We start from the raw sequence: 22,585 nt of genomic DNA, 5'->3' as shown, positions 1-22,585 counted from the left end.
TGGAAAATTTATTTTTAATTCTTCAATTTTAATTTGTATTATTATTTTAAATTTTATTTTAATAAAAAAAAAGAAAAACACTTGTTATACATTAAATAAGTGCTGCTTTTAGCTACATAGAAAATCACAAATTATAGAAAAATGTGCTAAATGCTTTACTGGATGTGTGAGTGTGGAAAGAAAACACCATCACAGACTGTTTGTGTTTGTGATAGTGTGTTAGCAAAAGTAGCAGGTGACATTCTCACTCCGTCTATGTTAGAAGACTCGTACTGGATTGTTTTCTTCCCATATGAAAAATGAATAAAACATGATGCCACACTTACAGGTTGTGACAGTAATGCTGGCAGGGACACTGATGCTGTTGTTAATGACAGCAAACACATTGATGTTGTACTCCAAGCCCGCTTCCAGTTCTGAGATAGTGCAGGATGTGGTATTCCCCGGCATCCTCATTTCTAGTTGGACACCTGAGAAATAGGAAAGGTTGACCTTTTCAGTTTTCAAGAAGCGTATTTGTCAACACATTCAGCGTGTGCTCTGACATTCCAGCCATTCCATCTCCAGACTCACCTCCTGGGCTGCTTGGTGTGTAGGTCACAAGGAAATCTGTCAGAACAACAGAACCCTCCCATTCCAGCTCGATGGCTGTATCTGTTACCCCTCGGATCTTCAAGTTCATGGCAGGGGCCACTGCAAAAGGAGAACCAGTGAATTGGTGATTAGAGATAGAAAGTAAACCACAATGCAGTGTGACTGCCAGAGACAACAGATAACAGAGTGACATTTGCTACTAAACAGCTCCTAGAAAAGGCCTACAAGGATGGTTAAATCTGCAAGGGCTTGTGTGCTGGAAGGTAGGGGAATGGACACCACAAACGACACCACTGCATACAATTCTGAATGGTACATGACCACCAATGCTAGCGCAAACACAATATGACATATCCAGGCTCGTCCACAAATACTATGCAGTAAGCAGGCCATCATACTGATTCTTTGTTTCCTGGTCTGGACCAAAAATTTTAAAAGATAATTCGTGATCATTTAAGTGCAGTCCGGGCTGTGTTCATACTTATATTTTTGTCAGCGGACAAAACAATGCTCACAGTTTATCATATGCATAAAGCCATGTATTGATTTGATGGTGTATCCGGCGTGTACATTGTTCAACAGCCTCACTTGCCCAAACCACTTGTGGGATTTTATTTCCCCTATGGTGGAATTTTTTACCAGCTGAGATCTAACAAAGAGGACATAAAGAGGATACAAATTATACGTGTCAAAGTCTGGCCCGTACTGCAATTTCATCCGGCATGTGGAACTGTTTGGAAAATAGCTCTGAGTTGGCCTGCCTTGCAGACCTTATTAAACAAAGTGCTTACAGCAATCTCCGTAGTTAAGCGATTTCTCTCATGTAAACTTTTGTTTTAAAAGTGAAAACAATACTGTATATAGCAAGACATTCAAAACCATTATCAATAAGGGTGCCAGATTCAGAACAAAAGTTAAAATAATTTAACTGTACACAGCTAAAAACGGCAGCACCTTAAATATTACACCCTGTCCGTACCACCTTAAAGAGGCATAAACCAGTCAAAAGTGATCATTATACAGTAACTAGGGATGTCCGATATTGGCTTTTTTGCTGATATCCAATATGCCGATATTGTCCAACTCTCAATTTCCAATTCCAATATCAACCGATACCAATACCGATATGTGTAAGGTAGATAGTTTCTTGTTTTTTTTTCAAGCAGCTCTGTTTGTTATCCTGCTATTATCATCTTTTAAGTTATGTATTACCTGTATATTCCCTGTGATTCCCTGTTTATCCATTGAGGAAAGAAGCCGTATTGAGGCAGCATGAAAGCCAAGCGGCTGGCAAGGAAGTTGAGATTCAAGCCTTTGGTACCTTCTATTATCATGGGAAACGTAAATTCACTACCGAACAAGATCGATGAGCTGGCTGCACTGACAAAGAACATCAAGACCTTCAGAGAGTGAAGCTTATTGTGCTTCTCTGAAACATGGCTAACAGCTAGCATACCAGATGCTAACATGGAGCTAACAGACTCAAACAAAGTCAGAGCGGACAAGAACCTGTTGAAAGCGCAAAGGAGGTGGGCTTGCACTGTATGTGAACAAACAGTGGCATCATCCTGGGCATGTGAACATTAAAATGTCCATCTATATAGAATTTTTTTTAATCGGTTTTCATTATAGGGAAAAAACCTGATACCGATATCTACTGATATTATTATTTTTTGCCAATACCGGGCCAATAATATTGGTGGGCCGATATTATCGGACATTCCTAATTATAGCTACAGCATGTAAAAAAAATGTCCATCCACACAAGTGAAGTTAAAAAAAAATGTATGTCAACATAAAAACACATTCACAAGCTGTCATGCGCATTTTGTCCCAACCTGAAAACGCCACCACAGTGAGTAAGTTCCAATCCTGGCATTGTGCGTGTACATTTTCTCAAAATCTGACCATGCTAACTAATATTTTTTCATCTTGGATTATTGGGGCATGTCCTGTCATGTTCACAACTTCAAACAAGCATCTGTATGTGTGCACTGATGATGCATATGACTGTGCGACATTCACCAATTATGTAGGTTAAAAGGACAAGAAGGTTTTAAGGTTTTTAATTATTTCAATATGCAAAAATATAAAAGTGTTGAAAATTTCAGGACAAATAACTCTGCTTGCTTGGCTCAACTCCAGCTCACATTCTCTATTTTGCTGTATTTCAGTTTGTATGATATTTAGACTTGTTTCGTTACATATGCGGTGCATTTCACAAGACAGAGTTGAAAACAGCTTGTGTCGCATTGGTCACTGCCTCCACTCCGGACAGGTTTTCTTTTAGGTTCTCCTCAGCTCGTATCTAAAGTTACTTGGTAAACTTGTTTCGTAATGCACACAGTCCACCTGACAAGACAGAGCTGTAAACAGCTTGCATAGCGTCGGTCACTGCCGGTGTTTTTTTTTTTTTTTTCTGCTTGCTTCTAATTTGGCTGGTGATATAAAGTCAGTTTGAAAACTTTGCTCGTAGTACTGAATGCATTGCTTTTGAGAAAACTACAATGAACAAGTCTGACAGATTATTTCCCTGTTTGCCATCACTGGATGTTTGCATTAATCACCAACTTCACACATATCATTAAAAAATGATTAAATATTAAAGTCTTGCAGATCACTTGCACACATACTGTACACTTATAGTTGAATAATAAACAACATAGCAACTTCTGATCAATTCATGTCAATTTCAGACTTAAAATAATGTACCAATTTAAGTCCCACCAATTTCCGGTTAAACCACACACACTTCCAGTTTATGCCCCGCCCACTCCGAGTACAGATACGGATGCAGATCATTTAGATGGGTGAACAGAACATAGTGGCGTACTCGCTCATCCCTAACTGAGACCCATCTCTCAAGCAACCTCAGTCCCCCTGGGTGAGGCAAGTGTGAATGATTTTGTTCCTGGTTTCACTGTACCAGTACAGCAAAATCACCAACATAATTGGACCAATAATTACAAGTGTGATGCACCCTCAATCAGCCACTAAACCAAAACATTCATTGTCTAGGTATTATCAACTGTCAACTTCTCAAATATGCTGTTTTTAAATTTAAAAAATAGAGCCAACAGAAGTCCAGAGCCATCTACTTTGTTCGTTCCAAGACGGTGAAAAGAAGCGCAGAGGCAACAAGAGGCCAAGTGTTAACACGAGAGGGAGAGCACAGTCCTTCATCCAGGTTGAAGAGGCAATCGTGAAGTCAAGTCATGTGCCGGGAGGAGGCGGTGTGTGCGGAATTTAAATTGAGGCTGCATAAACAAGAGTGTTTACAGTGCATTCTGCCAAAAACAACGAGGGCAGAGGAGGGAAGACAGGTGAAGGACAGGGTGGGGAAAACTAAACAGATGACAACATCCGTCGGTGTGTCGGAAATGAGGATGCACACTCAGACAGGCGACATTGTGACGAAATGGTGTTTGGTACGATCCCGTCCTCATCATCTGTGCATCCTGTGATATTAGTCTTCACCACACAGAGCTGAATCCTCCGTAGGGAGCCATTGGACACTTTATTGGCCTTTTCAGCTACCTCCTCACACACTTGACAGATGGCCACAGGCTGTTTACCATTTTGTTCACTTCTGGCAGTGATTCTGCATCAGAGGTGGGGGCTCCTGACTCATTCACTTAAGAGAGATTTATATATTTCAAACACTCGGAGCGTCATCAAGTATATGAAGGTAATAACACGTCAGTAAAACAGCAGTACAGCAGTAATCCAATGGCGACAGAAGACATCCAATGACAAAGAAGATGTGAAATGAAGAAGATCATTGTAAAGGAAAGAAAATGAAGGTCGAACACGCAAATGAACAGAACTTGTAGAAGCAATGCAAGTTGCTATTACGCCAATCAAAAATACACTGCTGTTCTACATGTTGAAATCAATGATTAAGTCATTTAAATACAACTCCACACTCGTTAGTTGGTTTTTGGGTGTTAGATTAGCAATACAACTTGATATAAGCTAGCTAATGCTTGAACTTGAAAAGCATTCTGTGAAACTATAAGACCATTCTTACTCTACAAAGTATCCTTCCAAAGGTTCACCGCAACCTGCTGAAGGTGAGTCTTAAAGTCTCATTAGATGTAATCAGTCAGCTCAAGCTGCTTCTACCCAACTAAAAACATTGATGGTAAAATGTGTAGCTGACAAAAAAGGTCAGCAAATCATTAGGACTCACCTTCGAGGGGGACATTGGACAACAGACTTCTTGCAAATCCACTTATGTGAAATTGTTCAGGTAAGGTACAACAGGGTTTTTAAACGTACAGCCACTACAGCATAAAGTATATACTATTTCACTAAAGTGAGCAAACGAGTGACATTTCAACAAGACATCTTCACAACGGATAATACAGTTGTCCCTCGTTTATCGTGGTTAATTAGTCCAGACCCGACCACGATAGGATTCAGTAGGATTCATTTATGGATTGCCGATTGACGATTAGCGCTAGCGATCATTCAGGATTGAAGACTAAAATCCGCCGATACCGATCACATGGATCAATGATACATTTTTCAATTTATTTATGATGAGTGCTATAGGCCAGGGGTGCCGTTTAAAGGAAAAAGTCAAAACAATTCCAAGGTGGGGGCCAAAAAAATAAGTAATTACTAATAAAATTAGTAATTGATTAATGGGGGGGGGCAATGTGATTTTGGAAATTTGGGAATTTTTTTTGGAATTTGTGGCTGTACCTCTGCTACTGGCTATATGATATGAAGAAAGGAACCATAAAATCCATAAAAAATGAGAAAAAAAACATATTTTACTTACTTTTTAACATATATCAAACTTACATAGGATGACACACCTTCTTTAGGAAGACTTCGGATGTGAGAGTACACTGGTAGAGCTCTGGCGGGACTTCCAGCTAAATGAGAGAACACTCGGCAAACCCGGTGTCTTCTACCACTGAGAAAGGCTGGTCATCTCGTCCGATGAATTAAATTAGTTTTCGGGTTATTTGCTTAGCCTTTTGACTGTCACGCAAATACGGGCGGGTGTTGTCCACAAGGCTGCGTTAGCTGCCGTTTGACTGATGATGACACCGTAAGCCCTGAAAACTTACCATACTCCATAAAATTTTTGTTCCTCAAATGCCATATTAAATTTAAGCTTTTTAATGTCCTAACCCCGCGAGATAGTTTTCTTGGCATGTGTTGGCAGTTAAGTTCCACACAGCAGACATGATTGTTTTGTTTTGGCACGCCTATGCACTGTGAAGGAAAGTGGGCAGAGTACGCTGCCCAAGACGTTAGTAGGGCAAGCCACTACAATGCATGCAGGCAGAGATCGCTGCGGCCTGCAATAGTACTAGCCACAGGTGATCGACTTTTGCGTTTAGGGACACTCGCATATCAAGCTATCGAGGGAACTAGTTAGCCTCTCCAATTTACTTTTTCTAAACTTAAAGTGTTTCAAACGGTGGAGAAGAAGCCCAAAGTCAGAAGCCGAAACTTACCACTTCTACACAGAATGGGAGGATGACCTTTTTTCATTCTATCATGTGACATGCCATGGCTCACTACACGTAGTAATAATGTAATGTCATGTAATGTCATGTTTCATTAAAGCATTAAAGTCACATTACTGACCAGAATACTACATATAACTTGTCCTTCAATTTTTTTTTTTTTTTTTTACTAATAATAGGCCATAATCAACCAGGAAACAGCAGTCATTTATTAATTGATTAATTTTTGAAAACCCGCGATGGAGTGATGTTCGAACCACGACGTAGCAATGGAGGGACAACTGTATATTGAAATGAAATTTGGAAGTACTTTATTTATGCTACCGAGGGAGAATGTCAGAGGTCATTTAAGGCCCAGCTGCCAACTAATTACTCTCTCTCTCCCTCTCCAGACTGGGGGACATGCTGAAGGTAATCCTCCCAACTTTGGCTTGGTAGTTTTTGTTGATTTTACTTTTACACTCTTCAACATACATACACACTTCCAGGCATGCACACCCTACACAATGGGTCACCAACCCATCGATCGCGAGCCACCAGTCGATCTTTGGGACATTGCCGGTCGATTGCGACAATATTAGAAAAACAATGTATTATTACATCAGTGCCTTCTCCTCCCGGACAGTGACCAACAGCCACGCATTTTGACCACTGAACACGCCCGTTTGCCTTGTCACTCGCCAGGTGAGTAACCCGCAAGCTCCAGCCAGGAGCCCAGTCCCCAAAACCTGACCGGAGGTACCAGCGCACATACACCGGCTCACCTCGCCCCGCAGTGTTCACAAGTGTGGAAAGGTTAAGAGACAGAGTGTCAGTGCGCAGCGATGTGCCTGCTCACACAACAGTAATTATTGCACGTTAATGTGGCTCAAAATCTGGCTTTGCTACCTCAAAATGAAGGTACAAATATAACTCCGTAGATGTGCACCTCTAAAAAACATGGCTCGTTTGGACTGACTGTCGTAACACAGCCCCTCTCTGCTCAACCACCATTGCTCACCCACGACACTGAGCCAACGAGACAAAAGATTTGTCGTTTGGTGGTCGATCTTGCGCAGGTTCACGGCCGAGACCAGAGATCGTGGGCTCAAAAAGGTTGGTAACCACTGCCACCCTACACTATACATTGTACTGACATTGACCTATATTGTCTTATTATTTAGTTAATATTTGGATTTGGTTAAATTTCGCTTAATTGACTTTACTTTGTATTAGTTTGTCCTAATAAAGTATTGTTTGTACATCCTTTTGGTTGTGGCCCTTGAGCCAGGTCAGGAGAGGTAAAGCGTGGATCGACCACTTCTCTAAGAAATTTAACTATTCTGTCAAAGAGAAAGAAGCCTTGACCCTTGTATGGGCACTTGAACATTTTGAGATTTATGTGAGTGGGCATGATCCCATTGTGGTTTACAAAGATCATAACCCTTTTACGTTCCTTTGTGCTTTGAGCAGTCCAAACCGAGATTGGCTCTTCCTCCAGTTCTATAGTCTGGACATTAGGCACATTAAGGGTAATGATAATATTGTGGCTGATCCGCTGCCTCATGTCCCTGTAGTATAAAAGGCAGGTTATTCTGCGACAGCCCTACAGAGTGCAAAGTTATTTGAGTATTCTTCTTTTTTTAATACTGTATATATTTATTTATTTGATTAATAAAGAACAAAAATAAGAAACAACAACAACCCCAGCTTCACCCCAGTCCAGCTCCACAACCTGAAGAGACAGAAAACCACACAAAACAACCAAAAAAGTAAAGACACACAAATACACCATCCAAAAATAAATATATTTAACAAAAGCAATTATAACAACAATGACAATGATAATAATAATAATAACAATCACAACAACAACAGTAACAAATAATAAACTAAATCATACAATTCAACTTACATAAGGAAGAAAACTTACATTTAAGTCTATTTAATAGTTAAAATGAATTTGTATGAGTATTCTTTTGAGATCTGTCACTGCCGGGTTGTCACTGGAATGTGCACACCGATTCTACATTCCGGTACAGTAGGTGGCGGTATGCACCTAAACGTTGGTTGCAACCCGCCATAAACAAGAAGAAGAAGAGAGTCAGCGGATATGAAGTGTACGCCTGTAGCGCTATGGCGCAACGTATTGCGTAAGGTTAAGTAGGGTCACCTGTGAAATTGAGATGGATAGATACTTTATTCACCAGGTCATAACACCATCCTATGATTCAACTACATCGATCTGTGTCTGGCAAGTTTCCATTATGGGCTACATACATTGATTAAACATCGTTTAAAAAGGTAATGATCGATTGCACCGATACTACGAAATAAAGCATTGGATTTAAGCATGGCAAGCTTTATATGGATGTTATATGGATGTTTTTAGAACATTTAATGATAAATAGACGTTAAACGGTACTCGATTGAGTCTGGTTGTCTGCGTCATCGCCACCCATTCAAGATTCAAGATTCAAGAGAGTTTTATTGTCATGTGCATGGTAAAACAGCAGTTATACCATGCAATGAAAATCTTATTCTGTTCATTCTCCCAAGAAAAGAAGAAAACACAAGAAAGAATAAGAACACAAGAAACATAAACACATAAACATATATACCAATAAATTAAGCAACAACAACAGAAGCTTCACCCACATCATCAGACAACGAAACGTAGCATGGTCGATGGCGAAGGACAAGCTGGCGAGCAAGAAATAATTAAGCCACAATTGCGGTATGTGGATAGACTTGGGTTTTTGTAAAGAAGGAGATGTTCTAAATAAGTCGCTCTCTATTTGTAGGATATGTACAGGCCAAGTGAAACACCACGGCAACACGACAAATCACCTACTAAGGCGCCATGGGATTTCACAACACACTGACGGTCCAGGCAGCAGCAGCGCAAGGTAACGTCAGCTCTGCAGAAGCCACAGGTCTCGCCAGCATGTTTAGGCAGAGACTAGGCCAAAACCGTAATTGTTGTTTACTTGTTTGTTTATATCCATCATTAATTTATACCTGATTCCCTTACAAGACACAATATAAATCTAGGAAACTTCACCTGCACTGTTCAGTATACAGGTATTTATTTGGTTTAATTTTTGGCAAAAAAGTTACTGAACCGATTTAAAGTTACTGAATCGTTTCGGATCGTATCGTTCGGATATTGTTCTTGAATCGTATCAGCAACCATGAATCGTGATACAAAACGAATCGTTATTAAAACGAATTGCAACCCTCCTAGTTTTTAACATAAGAGCCCTGTAGACCTGAAATAACACCCCAAGAGTCACCTTTACACTCCCATTATTCTTTGTTTACACCACATTGCAGAGTGGGGAAGAAGACAAAAACTTACCACTTCCACACGGAATGGGAGGATATTTTTTTATTATGGCTGACTGCTGTGAGAAGGTAGTGTTATATAATGTCATGTCTGACCAATGTAACATTACTGATGCCTAGTGACCGAAATACTACATATAACTTGCCTTTCACTATTTTTTGACTAATAAGCCATACTCAACCACAATTTTTGTAAAACCATGATAGAGTGAGGGAGCGATGTTTGAACTGCGATGTGGCGAGAGACGACTGTATATAGAAATTAAATTTGGATATACTTTATTTATTCTCCCGAGTGATGGTAGCACTCATGCAGCCCCAGACCACAACGCTACCTTCCCCATGCTTGACTGTAGGCAAGACACAGTTATCCTACTACGCACATGTGTTTCTAGCTATTAAGACAATAATGTCTGTATGTTGAGTAATTTTCAGTCGATATACTGTAAGTCAACACTGTACTGCTAAACAAGCTGTACACTGACTACTCTAAGGTATATCTAAGTTTACTTCAGAAACTACATTGTTCCTTGAGAAGAAATAGTATAGTAAAATAGTTACTGTGCCTATAATGAACTGTACTGTGAATTTAGTCTTTCATAGATAATAATGCTGAGTTTTGAAAGAGACTTTCAAGCAGGAATTAATGTGTCAAATAAAAGACATTTGACATTTTTGATACAGTTCTTTTATTGCAAATTGAGTGTATTTCTGGTTTATTCATTTTTAATAAGAAATGTACCCTTTTGAGATGCACACAAAGAAAAGAGTAAATCTTGTAGTGAATTTGTGAAAATTACTGCTCAATTACACAACAAATCCTGGGAATAATTATGCATTTTGTACCTATGATGCAGACCATGAATGCAGATTAGCTGTGCGAGTTTCTGTAAAATCTTTAAAAAGATTTACAACATGATTATCTACTGTGTATTGTCCATAAAAAGTCAGCTTCCTACATGCACTTGAATTTCTTTCCCGACTGCGACATTGAAATGAGTATGAAATACTGTCTAGATCAAATACCGCTGCTCAGTTCAAGTTGGTCTCTGCTTAGTGGGTGATGTGTGGGTGATATGATGTGTATGTAAAGATACGCATCCTCTTATCTCATGCCTGAAGCATCCAATTTCAAGTCAACAGCCGCCATTATTCCTCACAGTGGGAGGGTAAAGGCCAACAGAAACACAATCCACTTTCCAGATTCTTTTAACAACACTTAAGCCTGTCAACCAAAAGGTCTCGTAATTGCTTTGTTTTGTATTCAGCAAAATGCGCCACATATTTCCACGTCTAATTGCAGATGAAATTAGCATTTCAGGCCACCTCACATGGCTATATATAGGACGGCAGTGAGGAGAGATCAACCTGAGAATTCTGTCTATATGTCATCCACTCTCCTGTCTGTCCTCATCCATCACTGCTTTGACAGCCACATCCCAAACAGCAGAGGAGGATCTGATATTTGGCATGGAGGTGCACGGAACAGAGGCTAGCCAGACTCAGCTGCGGCTACTGTGACGGTTCTCTCCCAGGATGAATGTGACATTTGACAAATGAATGCTACTATACCTTGTGCTGTCCAGTTAGTCACACACACATCGCCATATGCATTTAAATGAGGCTGGCAACTTTAAAAAAAGGACTTGTGGGCCTTTACATGCAATTTTTACTCCAGAATCCATACCGTAAATGTATCTGTGATCTGTGGAGTCAGATTTAAATACTACGCCAGGTGGACAAATTGGTTATGTCCAAGTGAAATGAGATTTAGCTACCCACTCACACATGATGCACATACTGTATGTTCATACCTACTGACGTATTGTTATATGGTAGCCAATAACTGGCCAACTACTCATGACTACATATTAGAATGATAAAATGGTTATGCTATTCCTTAAACGAGACATATTTTGCATTTGTTCCACTGATTGAAACAGTTCCTAGCTATCTAAATATGTTTGGTGTGAGGTTTAACAATAGCTGCCCAACAGCACAAACCCTCGAAACAGCTTTGTCCCAAGCAGCCAGTTTTGGGAGGCAATGGCAATGGCTGCTCACTCTGCTCCCCTCTATTGCAGTGACAATCAGACATGTGTGGGCTCTTTAAAGGGTGAGAGAAGGAGTGTTTAGTGTAAGCGGCTTGTCACATGATGGGCGTTGAAATAAAAGCTATACCCAGAAAACTACAGTCCAAGTCTTATTTCTACAGAGGGAAAGAAGAGAATATTCACCCTTGGAACAACAGGCAGAGCTCCTCTGTGCTCGTGACAAAGGTCTGAAGCCCCAGTAGGAACGGCTAATATTGGTAAATAAAGTTAATCCACTTTTCTCTGATGTCCTCTGTGGCTGGGAGATGTTAAACATGTATGACATCCAAAAGCTCTGCTTTTGGTTTCGACATGATTATGTTGCCTTTAAAGGGACAGTTCAAATTTTTTTTAACAAAAGTGACTTACCCCCCCCCCCCCCCCCCCCCCCCCCCACACACACACACACACACACACACACACACACACACACACACACACACACACACACACTTCATCCCGTGAGCCGAGTTCTGGTCGGATTTTGGTAATGAGGAGCGTAGTTCCTGTTCCTGTAAAGAGTTTGGCTTCTCAAAACAATACACGTTTAAAAGTGTCATACATTTGCATCACAAAAATGCCTTCTCGAAAAAAAATCTGACCTCACAATCACTCAACGTAACTTTTCTCTCCTGTCGTACCACTATGCGCTGAAGCCTGTCCATTGTTGTGTATGTGTTCCACAGCAGATGAAGGCGACACAAGAGCATCGAAGGTGTCGCAGCATCGTTTTCATCCGCTGTCAAACACATACGTACGCAACAAAGGACAGGCGGCAGCGCGGAGTGATACGACAGGAAAGAGAAGTAACGCCAAGCGATTGTGAGGTCTGAGGTCCTCTTTTCGAGGAGGCATTTTTGTGATGCAATTGTATTACTCTTTCGAACACATATTGGTTTGAGAAGCCTAACTCTTTATTATGTGGCCCCACCAACAAACCGGAACTACGTTCCTCATCACCGAAATCCGACCAGAACTAAGTTCACAGAACAAAGTGGGGGTAAGTCACCACCGATGCACTACACTGCTGATAGTGATGTCATACAACTTCAGGTCAAAAAAAACAAACTATCCCTTTAAGGATTCAACCCACGCTTTTCAAAAAACAGGATCAAACAGATTTGAAAACAGGCAGATTGAACCTACCGGAATTGCAGTCATCTCCAGCAAAGCCATTCTGGCAAACGCAGAAGCCATCCTTGCAGATTCCCTTTTTGCTGCAGTTGTTAGCACAGTACACCAGTGAGCAGTCCTCCCCCACGTACCCGGGTCGGCACTGGCACGTACTGTTCACGCACAACCCCTGGTCCGAGCAGTCGTTCACGCACCTCCCGACCATGCAGTCCTCGCCGGAGAATGAGTCCTCACACACGCACTCCCCGTCGATGCACAAGCCACGGCCCGAGCAGTCAGCCGGACACCGCGGTTCAGAGCAGTTTTCTCCTGAGAAGTCGCGGTCGCACACACATTCACCCTCGATGCAGACGCCCTGGCCGGAACAGTCATTGGGACAACGTGGTTCTGAGCAGTTTTTGCCCGTCCAGCCTTCGTCACATATGCAGCCGCACAGCTCCAGGCTAAAGCTGCCGCGGCCGTTGCATCCTGGGAAATAGTCAAAACGGCCTGGGAAACATTTAACAATGTTACCAAGAAATAACCTTATACAAATCTCATCCAAGCACTTGCGTAGGACTGAGGGTGAACTAAGGAGTTTGTGTTACACCTAAAGATCACTCACCAATGGCTGGATTCTCTCCACAGCAACCGGTTCCACATTGAGTCCGAAGCATGGTCACCTCTCTCTCCAGCATCTCCACCCTCATGGCGAGTTGCTGGATCGTGACGGTTGCTGGGCAACCACAGGCCGCTTTCGGGATGTTGATACGGTGAGTGAATGTTACCTGAACAAGATAAACATTGGTGGGCTTTAGGGAATGTGATTGCCTTCATTGATGAACAATAGGGTAGTGAAAACCGACCTGGCTGTCAGCATCCATTGACTGTTCAGTGTACTCTGTTGGTCCAACTGAGTCCAGTGGTCCTTCTACAGATGCTCTGGATCCTAGCTCAGCACGGGGACCTTGGAAAGAGAAAGAATAAGAATTAATACTTGCAAGAAAGAGTAAAAATTAATACTTGCATGAACATACATTTAGAAATTGTTATGCATCACAGTAATGAAACCACAAATAGTAGAGAGACAGAAATCAGTACAATTCCTGACTAATGGAACCCTTCAAATTCAAAATACAATGCCATCTTCATTCATTATCTGCATGTGTCTCTATGCTCTAGGGTGGAGTGATTTCTACACTCTCTTTTACTGGACTTGATCATGTAAACTTCAGCAATGAATTGGGGATTTCTTTTCATAAAGTTGACGTAAAATTCAAGAATAGGCAGTGAACCCTTGAATTTGTCTGTTAACAAAAGTTCAACACCTTAACAAGAAAAATGAATTAGCGAGCCTCACCATTTCCTGGGCCGGGTGGTGCAGAGGCGTCAAGGTCGACCGAGCATAGAGACTCCACAGGTACGTTAATGTTATAAACGTGGTTGAAGACCAAAGGTTGCTCTTGCATCGTCTGGTTAGCTGCAGAAGCCGAGGTATCACCATCTGGAATCTGCCTCCTCAATCGGGTGGTCCTGACCAACTTGTTGTCTCCGGATGGAGCGGCATGAGTAGCATCCTATGGAGGGAGACCATAAAGGTGTGCTTTGAACTCCCTTTCTGTTTTAATGTATTTCTATTTTTTTATACAGTGGAACCTCCAAACTCAATGATCACTTCTGTAATGCATTTGTTCTAATTTCAAAACTTTTTTCCCCTCCATAGTAACATGATCTTAAGTGAATTAACTACAGTATTCACCCAGATAGCAAAAACATTAATTCAGTGTTGGATTTTGATCAGATTGGTTATTTTTGGTTGAGGTTGAAAATGTTAATTCCATTTTTAATTCCAGGTACCATTTGAGCTTTTGAAAGACTGTTGGTGAATCACAGTAGTATAAATGATGATTTTTCAATGATGAAATGCTCTACACTGAATTGACATAGTTTCAGTGGTGCTGATGGGGGGTGGGAGTTCTTCCCTGTATGACACAATGCCAAGTCTTTAAGTAATATAATTTATTATAAGATAGCATAAGTCGGCTGTAATTATTTGACTAAAGGCTAACTGTGCATTATTGGTGTGCTGTGTAAACTTTAGTTCGGAGATAGCATTAATAGCATTGTCACTCGCTAACTTGCTAGTGAGTTTTGAGATTAAAACTGCATATAGATTTATAATGTGTATAGATACATATTATTCATGTTAATAGTTACATTAGCATTGTTTTAACCAGCACCATGGTAAAGCAGTTTGTTTATTTAGAATGTTGAACCAAAAAAGATAGTAGCACTGAGCTGCTGGCTTCATCCAGCCATGACCTTCAGCACTCACTCGATCGGTTCACAGCCGAGTGTGAAGCGGCTGGGATGAAAATCTGCGCCTCCTAGTCCAAGTCCATGGTTCTCACCCGGAAAAGGGTGGAGTGGGGACGAGATCCTGCCCCAAGTGGAGGAGTTTAAGTAGGTAAGTAAGTTGGGGTCTCTCAATTTACCGGTCGAGCTTTGTTCCTACCCTCACCTATGGTCCTGAGGTCATGAGCTTTTGGGTAGTGACCAAAATAGTGGCCAAAATTAGTTTTCTCCAAAGGGTGACTGGGCTTTTCCTTAGAGATAAGGTGAGAAGCACTGTCACCAGGGAGAAACTCGAAGTAAAACCGCTGCTCCGCCGCATTGAGAGGTGGCTCACCATCAGGTCAGGATGCCTCCCGGACGCCTCTCTGGAGTGTTGAGTGCACGTCCGACCGGTAGGAGGCTTTGGGAAAGACTTAGGACACGTAAACTGCCCAACTGGACAAAGTAGCCGAGAGGAAAAGTCTGTGCTTCCCTGCTTAGGCTGCTGCCCCCGTGACCCCGATCTTGGATAAGCGGAAGAAGATGGATGGATGGATGGCACTGAGCTAATCGCTAGCTGGTGTATGTAGCATTAATACTCCTTAGTAAGGTAAGTAGTTACACAAATGACTACAGATCACCTGGCCCGGGTAAAGAAAGTCAATCATAGCAAGCATGTTCAACGTTGCTCAATGCCAGACATCAATGTTAATTCCAATCTTCAGCCGGACAATATCTCAATGTTGATTCAGCCACATTTTGCTACCTAGGCTGTCACCTCATGCCATTTTAAGGGATTGCATTTGCCACAGTATAAGTACCCCTGATTTTGGTAGGTGAGTTCAATATATTGTATTTTTATTCAATGTATCAATTATTTTTATTATTAATATTATAATTATATTAATTATATTTATTTGCAAAACAATTACATTTTTTGTTGGGACCATCTTTGCAAGGTCATGTACTCCTAAAGTAAAAGTTGATGCTATTGACCTGTTCTCCTTTTTTTCCCAAATCAAAATCGACAATAGAATATATAAAGAATCAAATCTTTAGGCAGAATCAAAAATGAAATTGTAATTGTAAAAATCTTTACCATCCCTAATCACACATGTCCTTTTTTTTGCCATCATTGGTACTCTTCGCATCACACAAAAAAGCCATCTAAAGCTTTGGAGCTTCCACTGCATTAAAGATGAATACAGAAATACATTAATACAGAAAATGAGTGATATTGTTACCTGTAGAGCCAGAAAGAGAGCCAAAGCCAGGATGCAGCCTGGTGCTGGCATCGTGGCCCAGTGATGCTTCTGCGCAAGTTGCATTCTGAGAACAAATCTCACCAGTCCACTCCTCAAACACCTGTTGAGGAATGAGTGGAGAAAAACTAAATTAGAATATCACAAAGACTAAATGTCAAGGGAAATAAATTGAAGAGTACCCCTCGGAGTGTATTTAAATCATTATGAATCTCTTTCTAGTTAAATCAGTCTTCAAAAGCTGATTATCCCTTTTAAGCTTGCTTTGCTGGTTGCCACTGTATGTTCTGCCCATGTCTTCAATAGTGGTGCTGTATTCATGCGTGTGTGTGAACGGAATGCCGTTACCATCTTCACGGAAAATAAATACCTTTGATCAGATGTAGAGTAATTGGATTTGGTAAGAGGAGGAAATATATATTTTTTAAATTCCAGGGATTAAAGCACTTACACAGAACCTTGAATGTATTTCTCCGCGCAATAGCAGACATATGATCCCTCCACACGGGAGAAGTACAGAAGTGTTGCTCAGGGAGAGAGCTGATACACGGATTTCAGGAGAGACACTTTTGAGTGATGCTGCTGTAATCCTCTCTCCATGGAGCAGAGAAGTGAGACCAGAGAGGAGGGAACACATTGGACATATGTGGCTTATATACAGTGGTGTGAAAAAGTGTTTGCCCCCTTCCTGATTTCTTATTTTTTTGCATGTTTGTCACACTTAAATGTTTCAGATCATCAAACAAATTTAAATATTAGTCAATGACAACCCAACTGAAAATTCTAATGATTATTATAATTATTATTTTTATTATTATTAAAGGAGAAAAAAATCCAAACCTACATGGCCGTGTGTGAAAAAGTGATTGCCCCCTAAACCTAACTGGTTGGGACCATCGTTTTCATCGTTATATTTGTTACTACATATCTGTGTAAGTGTAATGTTAGCACTGTAGCTAACATAGCTATGCTAGCTTTGTTAATGTATGTGTCCTGTCCCACTCCTTCATGTCAAGTTGTTGTATGTGATATATGTCATCTATTACATTAGACTAATGACAAATGCAGAGTTGCAGCAAACGGCATGTTCATTTGGGCTTACTAAAAGCACTTCCAACACCCTTCCAATACACCATTTATTCAAAATTGTTGAAAAATCGTACAATACGATACCATTAGGTCTTCATCTTATCAGTATATTTTGGCTAATTCTATTTAAGAGCAATTTGGGGGAAAGCCCAAGAAGGCATGCTTGGATCAGTTTGGCTTGGAAGAATCTCCTCAAAGACTGACACACACTCTGACATTATGTACATCAAATTGTCTTGAAAAGAAAAAAAAACATATTAAACTTAATTAATGCAAAGTTGGAGCATTGTTTTATCTGCACTGACTTGATTTAGTCTGCTCTATAAGGAATCCACAACACTTCATAAAAGGACCAGGCAGCTCTTTATTTGACAGGAGCCAAACATGAGCTATGACAAAACTCACAACGAGCTTATCAACCGATCGGAAATCGCAGGAGGTCATTACTCAGTATAATAGTCTGACTCACAGTGTCATCTTAGATAAAAGGCTAAAATCATCACACAGCTACTTAACACTTAAAAGGTAGCTACGCAATATATCAGGTATGTACTAATGCAAATTTAATATTAAAAACGGCAACTATTTTAACTTCTTCCCATAATGAATTATTCCCAGCAGAGCAGTTAATTGGCCAATGGCTGCCAAGGCTGCCCGCCAGCATGCCCAGGCCATGGGAGCTCATGAGGTGGGGAGCTGATGAACTCCCTCTGGTGGCAGCCAATGGTTGCCATTGGCCAATGAACTGCTCGGCTAGTAATAATGCATTATGAGAAGAAGGTAAAAAGTTGCTTATTGGTACTTGTCTTGTATATTTCCTAGCTACCTTTTGAGTGTTAGGTTGTTGTGTGATGATTTTAGCCTTCCATCTAAGATGACATTGTGAGTCGGAGTGTTATATTTAGTAATGACCTCCTTTCCGGTCGGTTGACAAGCTTGTTGTGCGTTCCTTTATAGCTTGTGGTTGGCTCCTGGCAAAGAAAAAGCTACCGTTTCATTACTGACTCGCAAGCGGCACAGTATTTAAACACGTCGTAGTAGTAGTTCTGAAGTATAGCAGTTGTCACGAGTCATAAATTAGCCACACCGCTGTATAAACTGCAGGGTTCAAATTTAAGAAAAAAGTAGCAGGCAATACATTAGAAATTATGGTACATCAACAACTATGGCATTGTGCTGCCAAAAAAATCTAACTCTTATGAGCTACTTTTTGTCATCATTGTATTTGTCCAACACATGTGCCTTTAGTTGTACCAGGCATTAATATGAACAAGAAACAGGAAAAACAAGCTTGGTCAAATAATTGTTTCTGTGACTGTGTTACTGCTAGAACATAATTTTAAAAGTAATTTTTATATAATAGAGGACCCTTGATAAAATTAAGATTTACTGGACATAGTATGTCTCAGTGCTCTTACCCATATGCAGTAGAACCTTGCCATTTGCGGGGGTGTTACGCACCAAGACCCCCGTAAATGGCGGATAACCAAGAATATTGGACGCAACCATAAAAAGCCCTAAAAGTAACTATTTTTATATACTCAAAACACTATATTATGCCTCACAAATTTTTAATTTAATTAAGACACATTACTATAGTACTTAAAAATATCCTCTCAAAGCATCGTCCTGCTGAAACATATTGAATTAATTGACTTTTGAGACAGTACTCTCTGCTGGATTCATGTAGCACTTTTTTCCCCCTGCAGATAACTCCATCAAACCACTGTCTATTTAAGATACCATGAAAAAATATATATTTACAATTTAAAGCAGAGAAAATAAATATTTGAATATATCTATTGTAGTATATGACTCAGCCTGAGCTAAACAGTTATTTCCCAGAAAGTTCATATGTGATGTGCAAAATGCTCTATCCTAATTTCATGCTTAAAGCCAGCAGGAAGCTGTGTGCTCAAAGCAATTAGCTGAAGCAGTGTCCATTAAGCCAAGTATAGCTTCACTAGGAGGCTTTAATGGATGCTTAAAACTTGGCCCTCTGTGGATGGTATTATTATTTAATTTTCCCAATTTAAATCAGGTGTATTAAATGTAACTTCTATCAAAACAGAAGTTATCTCAAGGCCCTTTACAAATGTATTAGGTCGAGAACCATATGCTACATACATGAAAGAAAACCAACTGGACATCACATGATCAAGCACTTGACGCGATGGAGGACAAGAAAACCTCCGTCTGAGGAGGAGACCTTGAGTCCCTTCTGTATTTCTCCTGTTTAATAAGGATAATGGCTAAAAATAGTTCTATGGTAAAGTAATAGATGTTTTGCTTTGGCTTTTTTCTTTTCAAGACATTTTGCTGTACATGAACCGAAGTATGGGGCGTCCACTCTTCTAGGAAGACTTTGTACATAATGTCAGAGTGTAAGTCAGTCTTTGAGGAGATTCTTCCAAGCCTAATTGATCCAACCATGCCTTCTCGGGCCTTCCCCAAATTGCTCTAAAAAAGGTGGCTGTATAGTGGATGTATAGAATTAGCCAAAATATATTGATAAGGTGAATAATTAAGGGTACCATATTGTACTATTTTTCAACAATTTGAAATAAACGGTGTATTGGAAGTGTGTTGGATGTGCTTTTAGTAAGCCCAAATGAACATGCCGTTTGCTGCAACTCTGCATTTGTCATTAGTCTAATGTAATAGATGCCATATATCACATACAACAACTTGACATGAAGGAGTCGGACAGGAGGACACATATGTTAACAAAGTTAGCATAGCTATGTTAGCTACAGTGCTAACATTGCACTCACATTTTAACAGCAACATCATGCTATTCACTGAAGAAAAGCCAGATGATCAAACTTATAGCTCCCATGTCTATAGCTGACTGCCAGATAGCAGAGCTATATTATAAGATACTGTATGTAGCAACAAATATAACGATGAAAACAAAAATAGCTCATGAGAGTATAATTTAAGAGCTTTTAACGAGTCCAAAGGGTCACAGTGCAAGCTTGATGCCCATGTGAGTAGTTTTATTCACAAAGGTTAAATTAAGGCTGCATTTCATCATTCAAAGAGGTTCTGCATCCTCCAGGCTCCTCAACATCAGCTTCATTTATTCTCCAGGAGGCAGAACACATGCACTTAGATGAACACATGCAGCCAACACAAACCCCAGAGAGCTGCTGTTGCTGCAATACACACACACACACGTTCAAGCAGTGTCATGTATCAAGTGTTTCCCTCTTGTCACTGTAATAATCGTCCTTCCTGCCTTGATGGTAATTAGAAGTGTCAGCATGTACAGAGCAAGATCCCTGCGTGTTAAACTGAAATGTGCTATTTAATGACTGTGCTTTATATGTATCCAACTGATTCCCATAAGCGAATACTGAGTTCAAACTCAAACTTTAATAATTAGAAGTGCAAGTAAATCATAAAAGCCACGCAGGACGCCATACCAAGAAAAAAAGATGAAAACGCTCTCTACCTTGCCTTGCTTTCATTTCATCTTTGTTGGATCATCCTTTTATTGAGGTGATGTTCTTGCATTCATGGCTGCTTACATTTTTAGACAATAGCTTCCTCTTTCATCCTGCAAGAGCTCCCACTTGAGAAGAAATGAAATGAGAAGTGCATTCCAAAAAGGCACCATAATTGGTCTTGCTCATTGATCATGATGTATGGTTTAACACTTGGTACCTTCATAGTCAAGGAGGACAATGACAGTCTCCGGTATTTTCTTCTCGGCATGTCCGCTAAAGTAAGGATTCACATTTTATTCAAGAGGAGACTGACGGCAGCTGCAGCTAAGTGGAAACCGTGGCATATTCAAATACTGCAGAGACCAGAGCTGAAGCACAGAAACCATGACCAATGACCAACATAAAGTGTTTTAAGGTACTCACATGGCATCTATAAACATGTACTTGTAGTATCAGCTTTTGCAGAAAAGTATCAAAGGAGTGGGGGAAAGAGTGACAAGGGCAGTCAAACTGAATTCAAGCAAATTTAGCTATTATGTGTATTTAGTCTATGTAATGCTTTTAGCGGTTGCTACAGTTACAGTGCACATTGTGTTGCTGCCAGTTCAAGTCCACTAACATGCTTCTTTTCTTTTCCAATCCCATCCAATCAAACTTCATTTGGAAAGCGTTTAAAAAACAACCACAGTGGACCAAAGTGCTGTACTGAATAATACAGAGTACAAGATAGAAGACGCACAGAAGGCAACAAGGTATATCTAAAATATCTCTAATAAAATTAAAAACGTAACGTAACCATAAGGTCCCAAATCTACAGCTGGAGTCCCAGAGGACGCCAAAAAAAAACCCCAAACAAAAACAAAACAAACAAATAAACAAAAAACAAATTAAAAAAGGCAACAACGCTGTAGCCATAAAACAAAGACAGAAAGCGTGGCAAAGTATTGCAAAGGTGATTTGCAATACAAATACACACTCACTGCGCCTCTGAAACCATCATAATTAAAATCCAAATAGTTAATTAATGTTGTTTGTTGCTTGTTTAACAAATCAACAGTAATATCTATGTACAATAAAATCTATGAACTCTTTATTAGCACATCACGTCACCATTACTCGCTTGTAGCTTCAACAGCATGTAAACTTCCGGTTTCCCCTCAAGCGCTAAGGCTTCTGGGTAACGTAGTACACATCCACATTAACCAACACAATTAACATCTCTGAAAACGTAGTCGCGCTGTGATTATGAATCCGTTTAAAAGTTGAAATTGACTGCGGATGTGAGTGACATTGTGTAACACCATCAGACTGCATAACTCTTTTATTTTAAATGATCTAATGATTGCAACATCATCTGAAATCTTTTATCTACAATGATTGACATGAACGATGACAAATGTTGAAATAACGACAGTGGGTGTAGTTCAATGTGATAACAATGTGTAGTGGACAGTCGAATAATTACTGGTTTCCAATTATGGTGAGTACTGATTGAGATAAGGGATGAGATTAATAGATCCTGGACTTTAGCCTGGTCTGGCGCAGGCTCGCTCCACAGAATAAATCTCCATGGTAACTTATGTACAAACATATCCCGCTTTCCACTATCCCACTTTTGTGCACCCGAATTTGTGCACCCGAGTAATTTGAGCCAGGACAACCAAGACATACCGGCTTAATCCCTTATCCTAGTTTTGTGCAACGGGCCTGATGCTCACACTGATGCTCTGAACGAGACATCAGGAACCCATGGTCCACTGTATCAAAGGCTGCAATTAGATCTTAAAAGCAAAAGTACAACGCAGTCACCATAATCTGTAGCACTGACGTGC

At 40.3% G+C, this 22,585-nt stretch overlaps 1 protein-coding gene across 11 annotated transcripts in view; it reads right to left on the bottom strand.

The window, feature by feature from the left end:
• Nucleotides 1-22,585, bottom strand: part of tnr (tenascin R (restrictin, janusin)) — a 176,767-nt gene that overhangs the window by 66,626 nt on the left and 87,556 nt on the right. For 10 of the 11 annotated variants that reach the window (XM_054752796.1, XM_054752785.1, XM_054752846.1 and 7 more), the window contains 7 exons: nucleotides 16,195-16,315; nucleotides 13,977-14,193; nucleotides 13,483-13,583; nucleotides 13,242-13,404; nucleotides 12,650-13,126; nucleotides 574-693; nucleotides 327-470 (listed from right to left, as the gene is read on the bottom strand). In XM_054752796.1, the coding sequence (XP_054608771.1) occupies nucleotides 327-470; nucleotides 574-693; nucleotides 12,650-13,126; nucleotides 13,242-13,404; nucleotides 13,483-13,583; nucleotides 13,977-14,193; nucleotides 16,195-16,315 (1,343 nt within the window). Of the gene's footprint in view, nucleotides 1-326; nucleotides 471-573; nucleotides 694-12,649; nucleotides 13,127-13,241; nucleotides 13,405-13,482; nucleotides 13,584-13,976; nucleotides 14,194-16,194; nucleotides 16,316-16,663; nucleotides 16,828-22,585 lie in introns of those variants that run through there. The other variant, XM_054752864.1, reaches the window with a different exon arrangement.

Source organism: Dunckerocampus dactyliophorus, chromosome 2 (genome assembly GCF_027744805.1).
Source record: "Dunckerocampus dactyliophorus isolate RoL2022-P2 chromosome 2, RoL_Ddac_1.1, whole genome shotgun sequence".
NCBI classification, from domain to species: domain Eukaryota; kingdom Metazoa; phylum Chordata; class Actinopteri; order Syngnathiformes; family Syngnathidae; genus Dunckerocampus; species Dunckerocampus dactyliophorus.
Note: the sequence above shows the minus strand (reverse complement) of the source record. Positions and strands in the feature narration are given on the sequence as shown.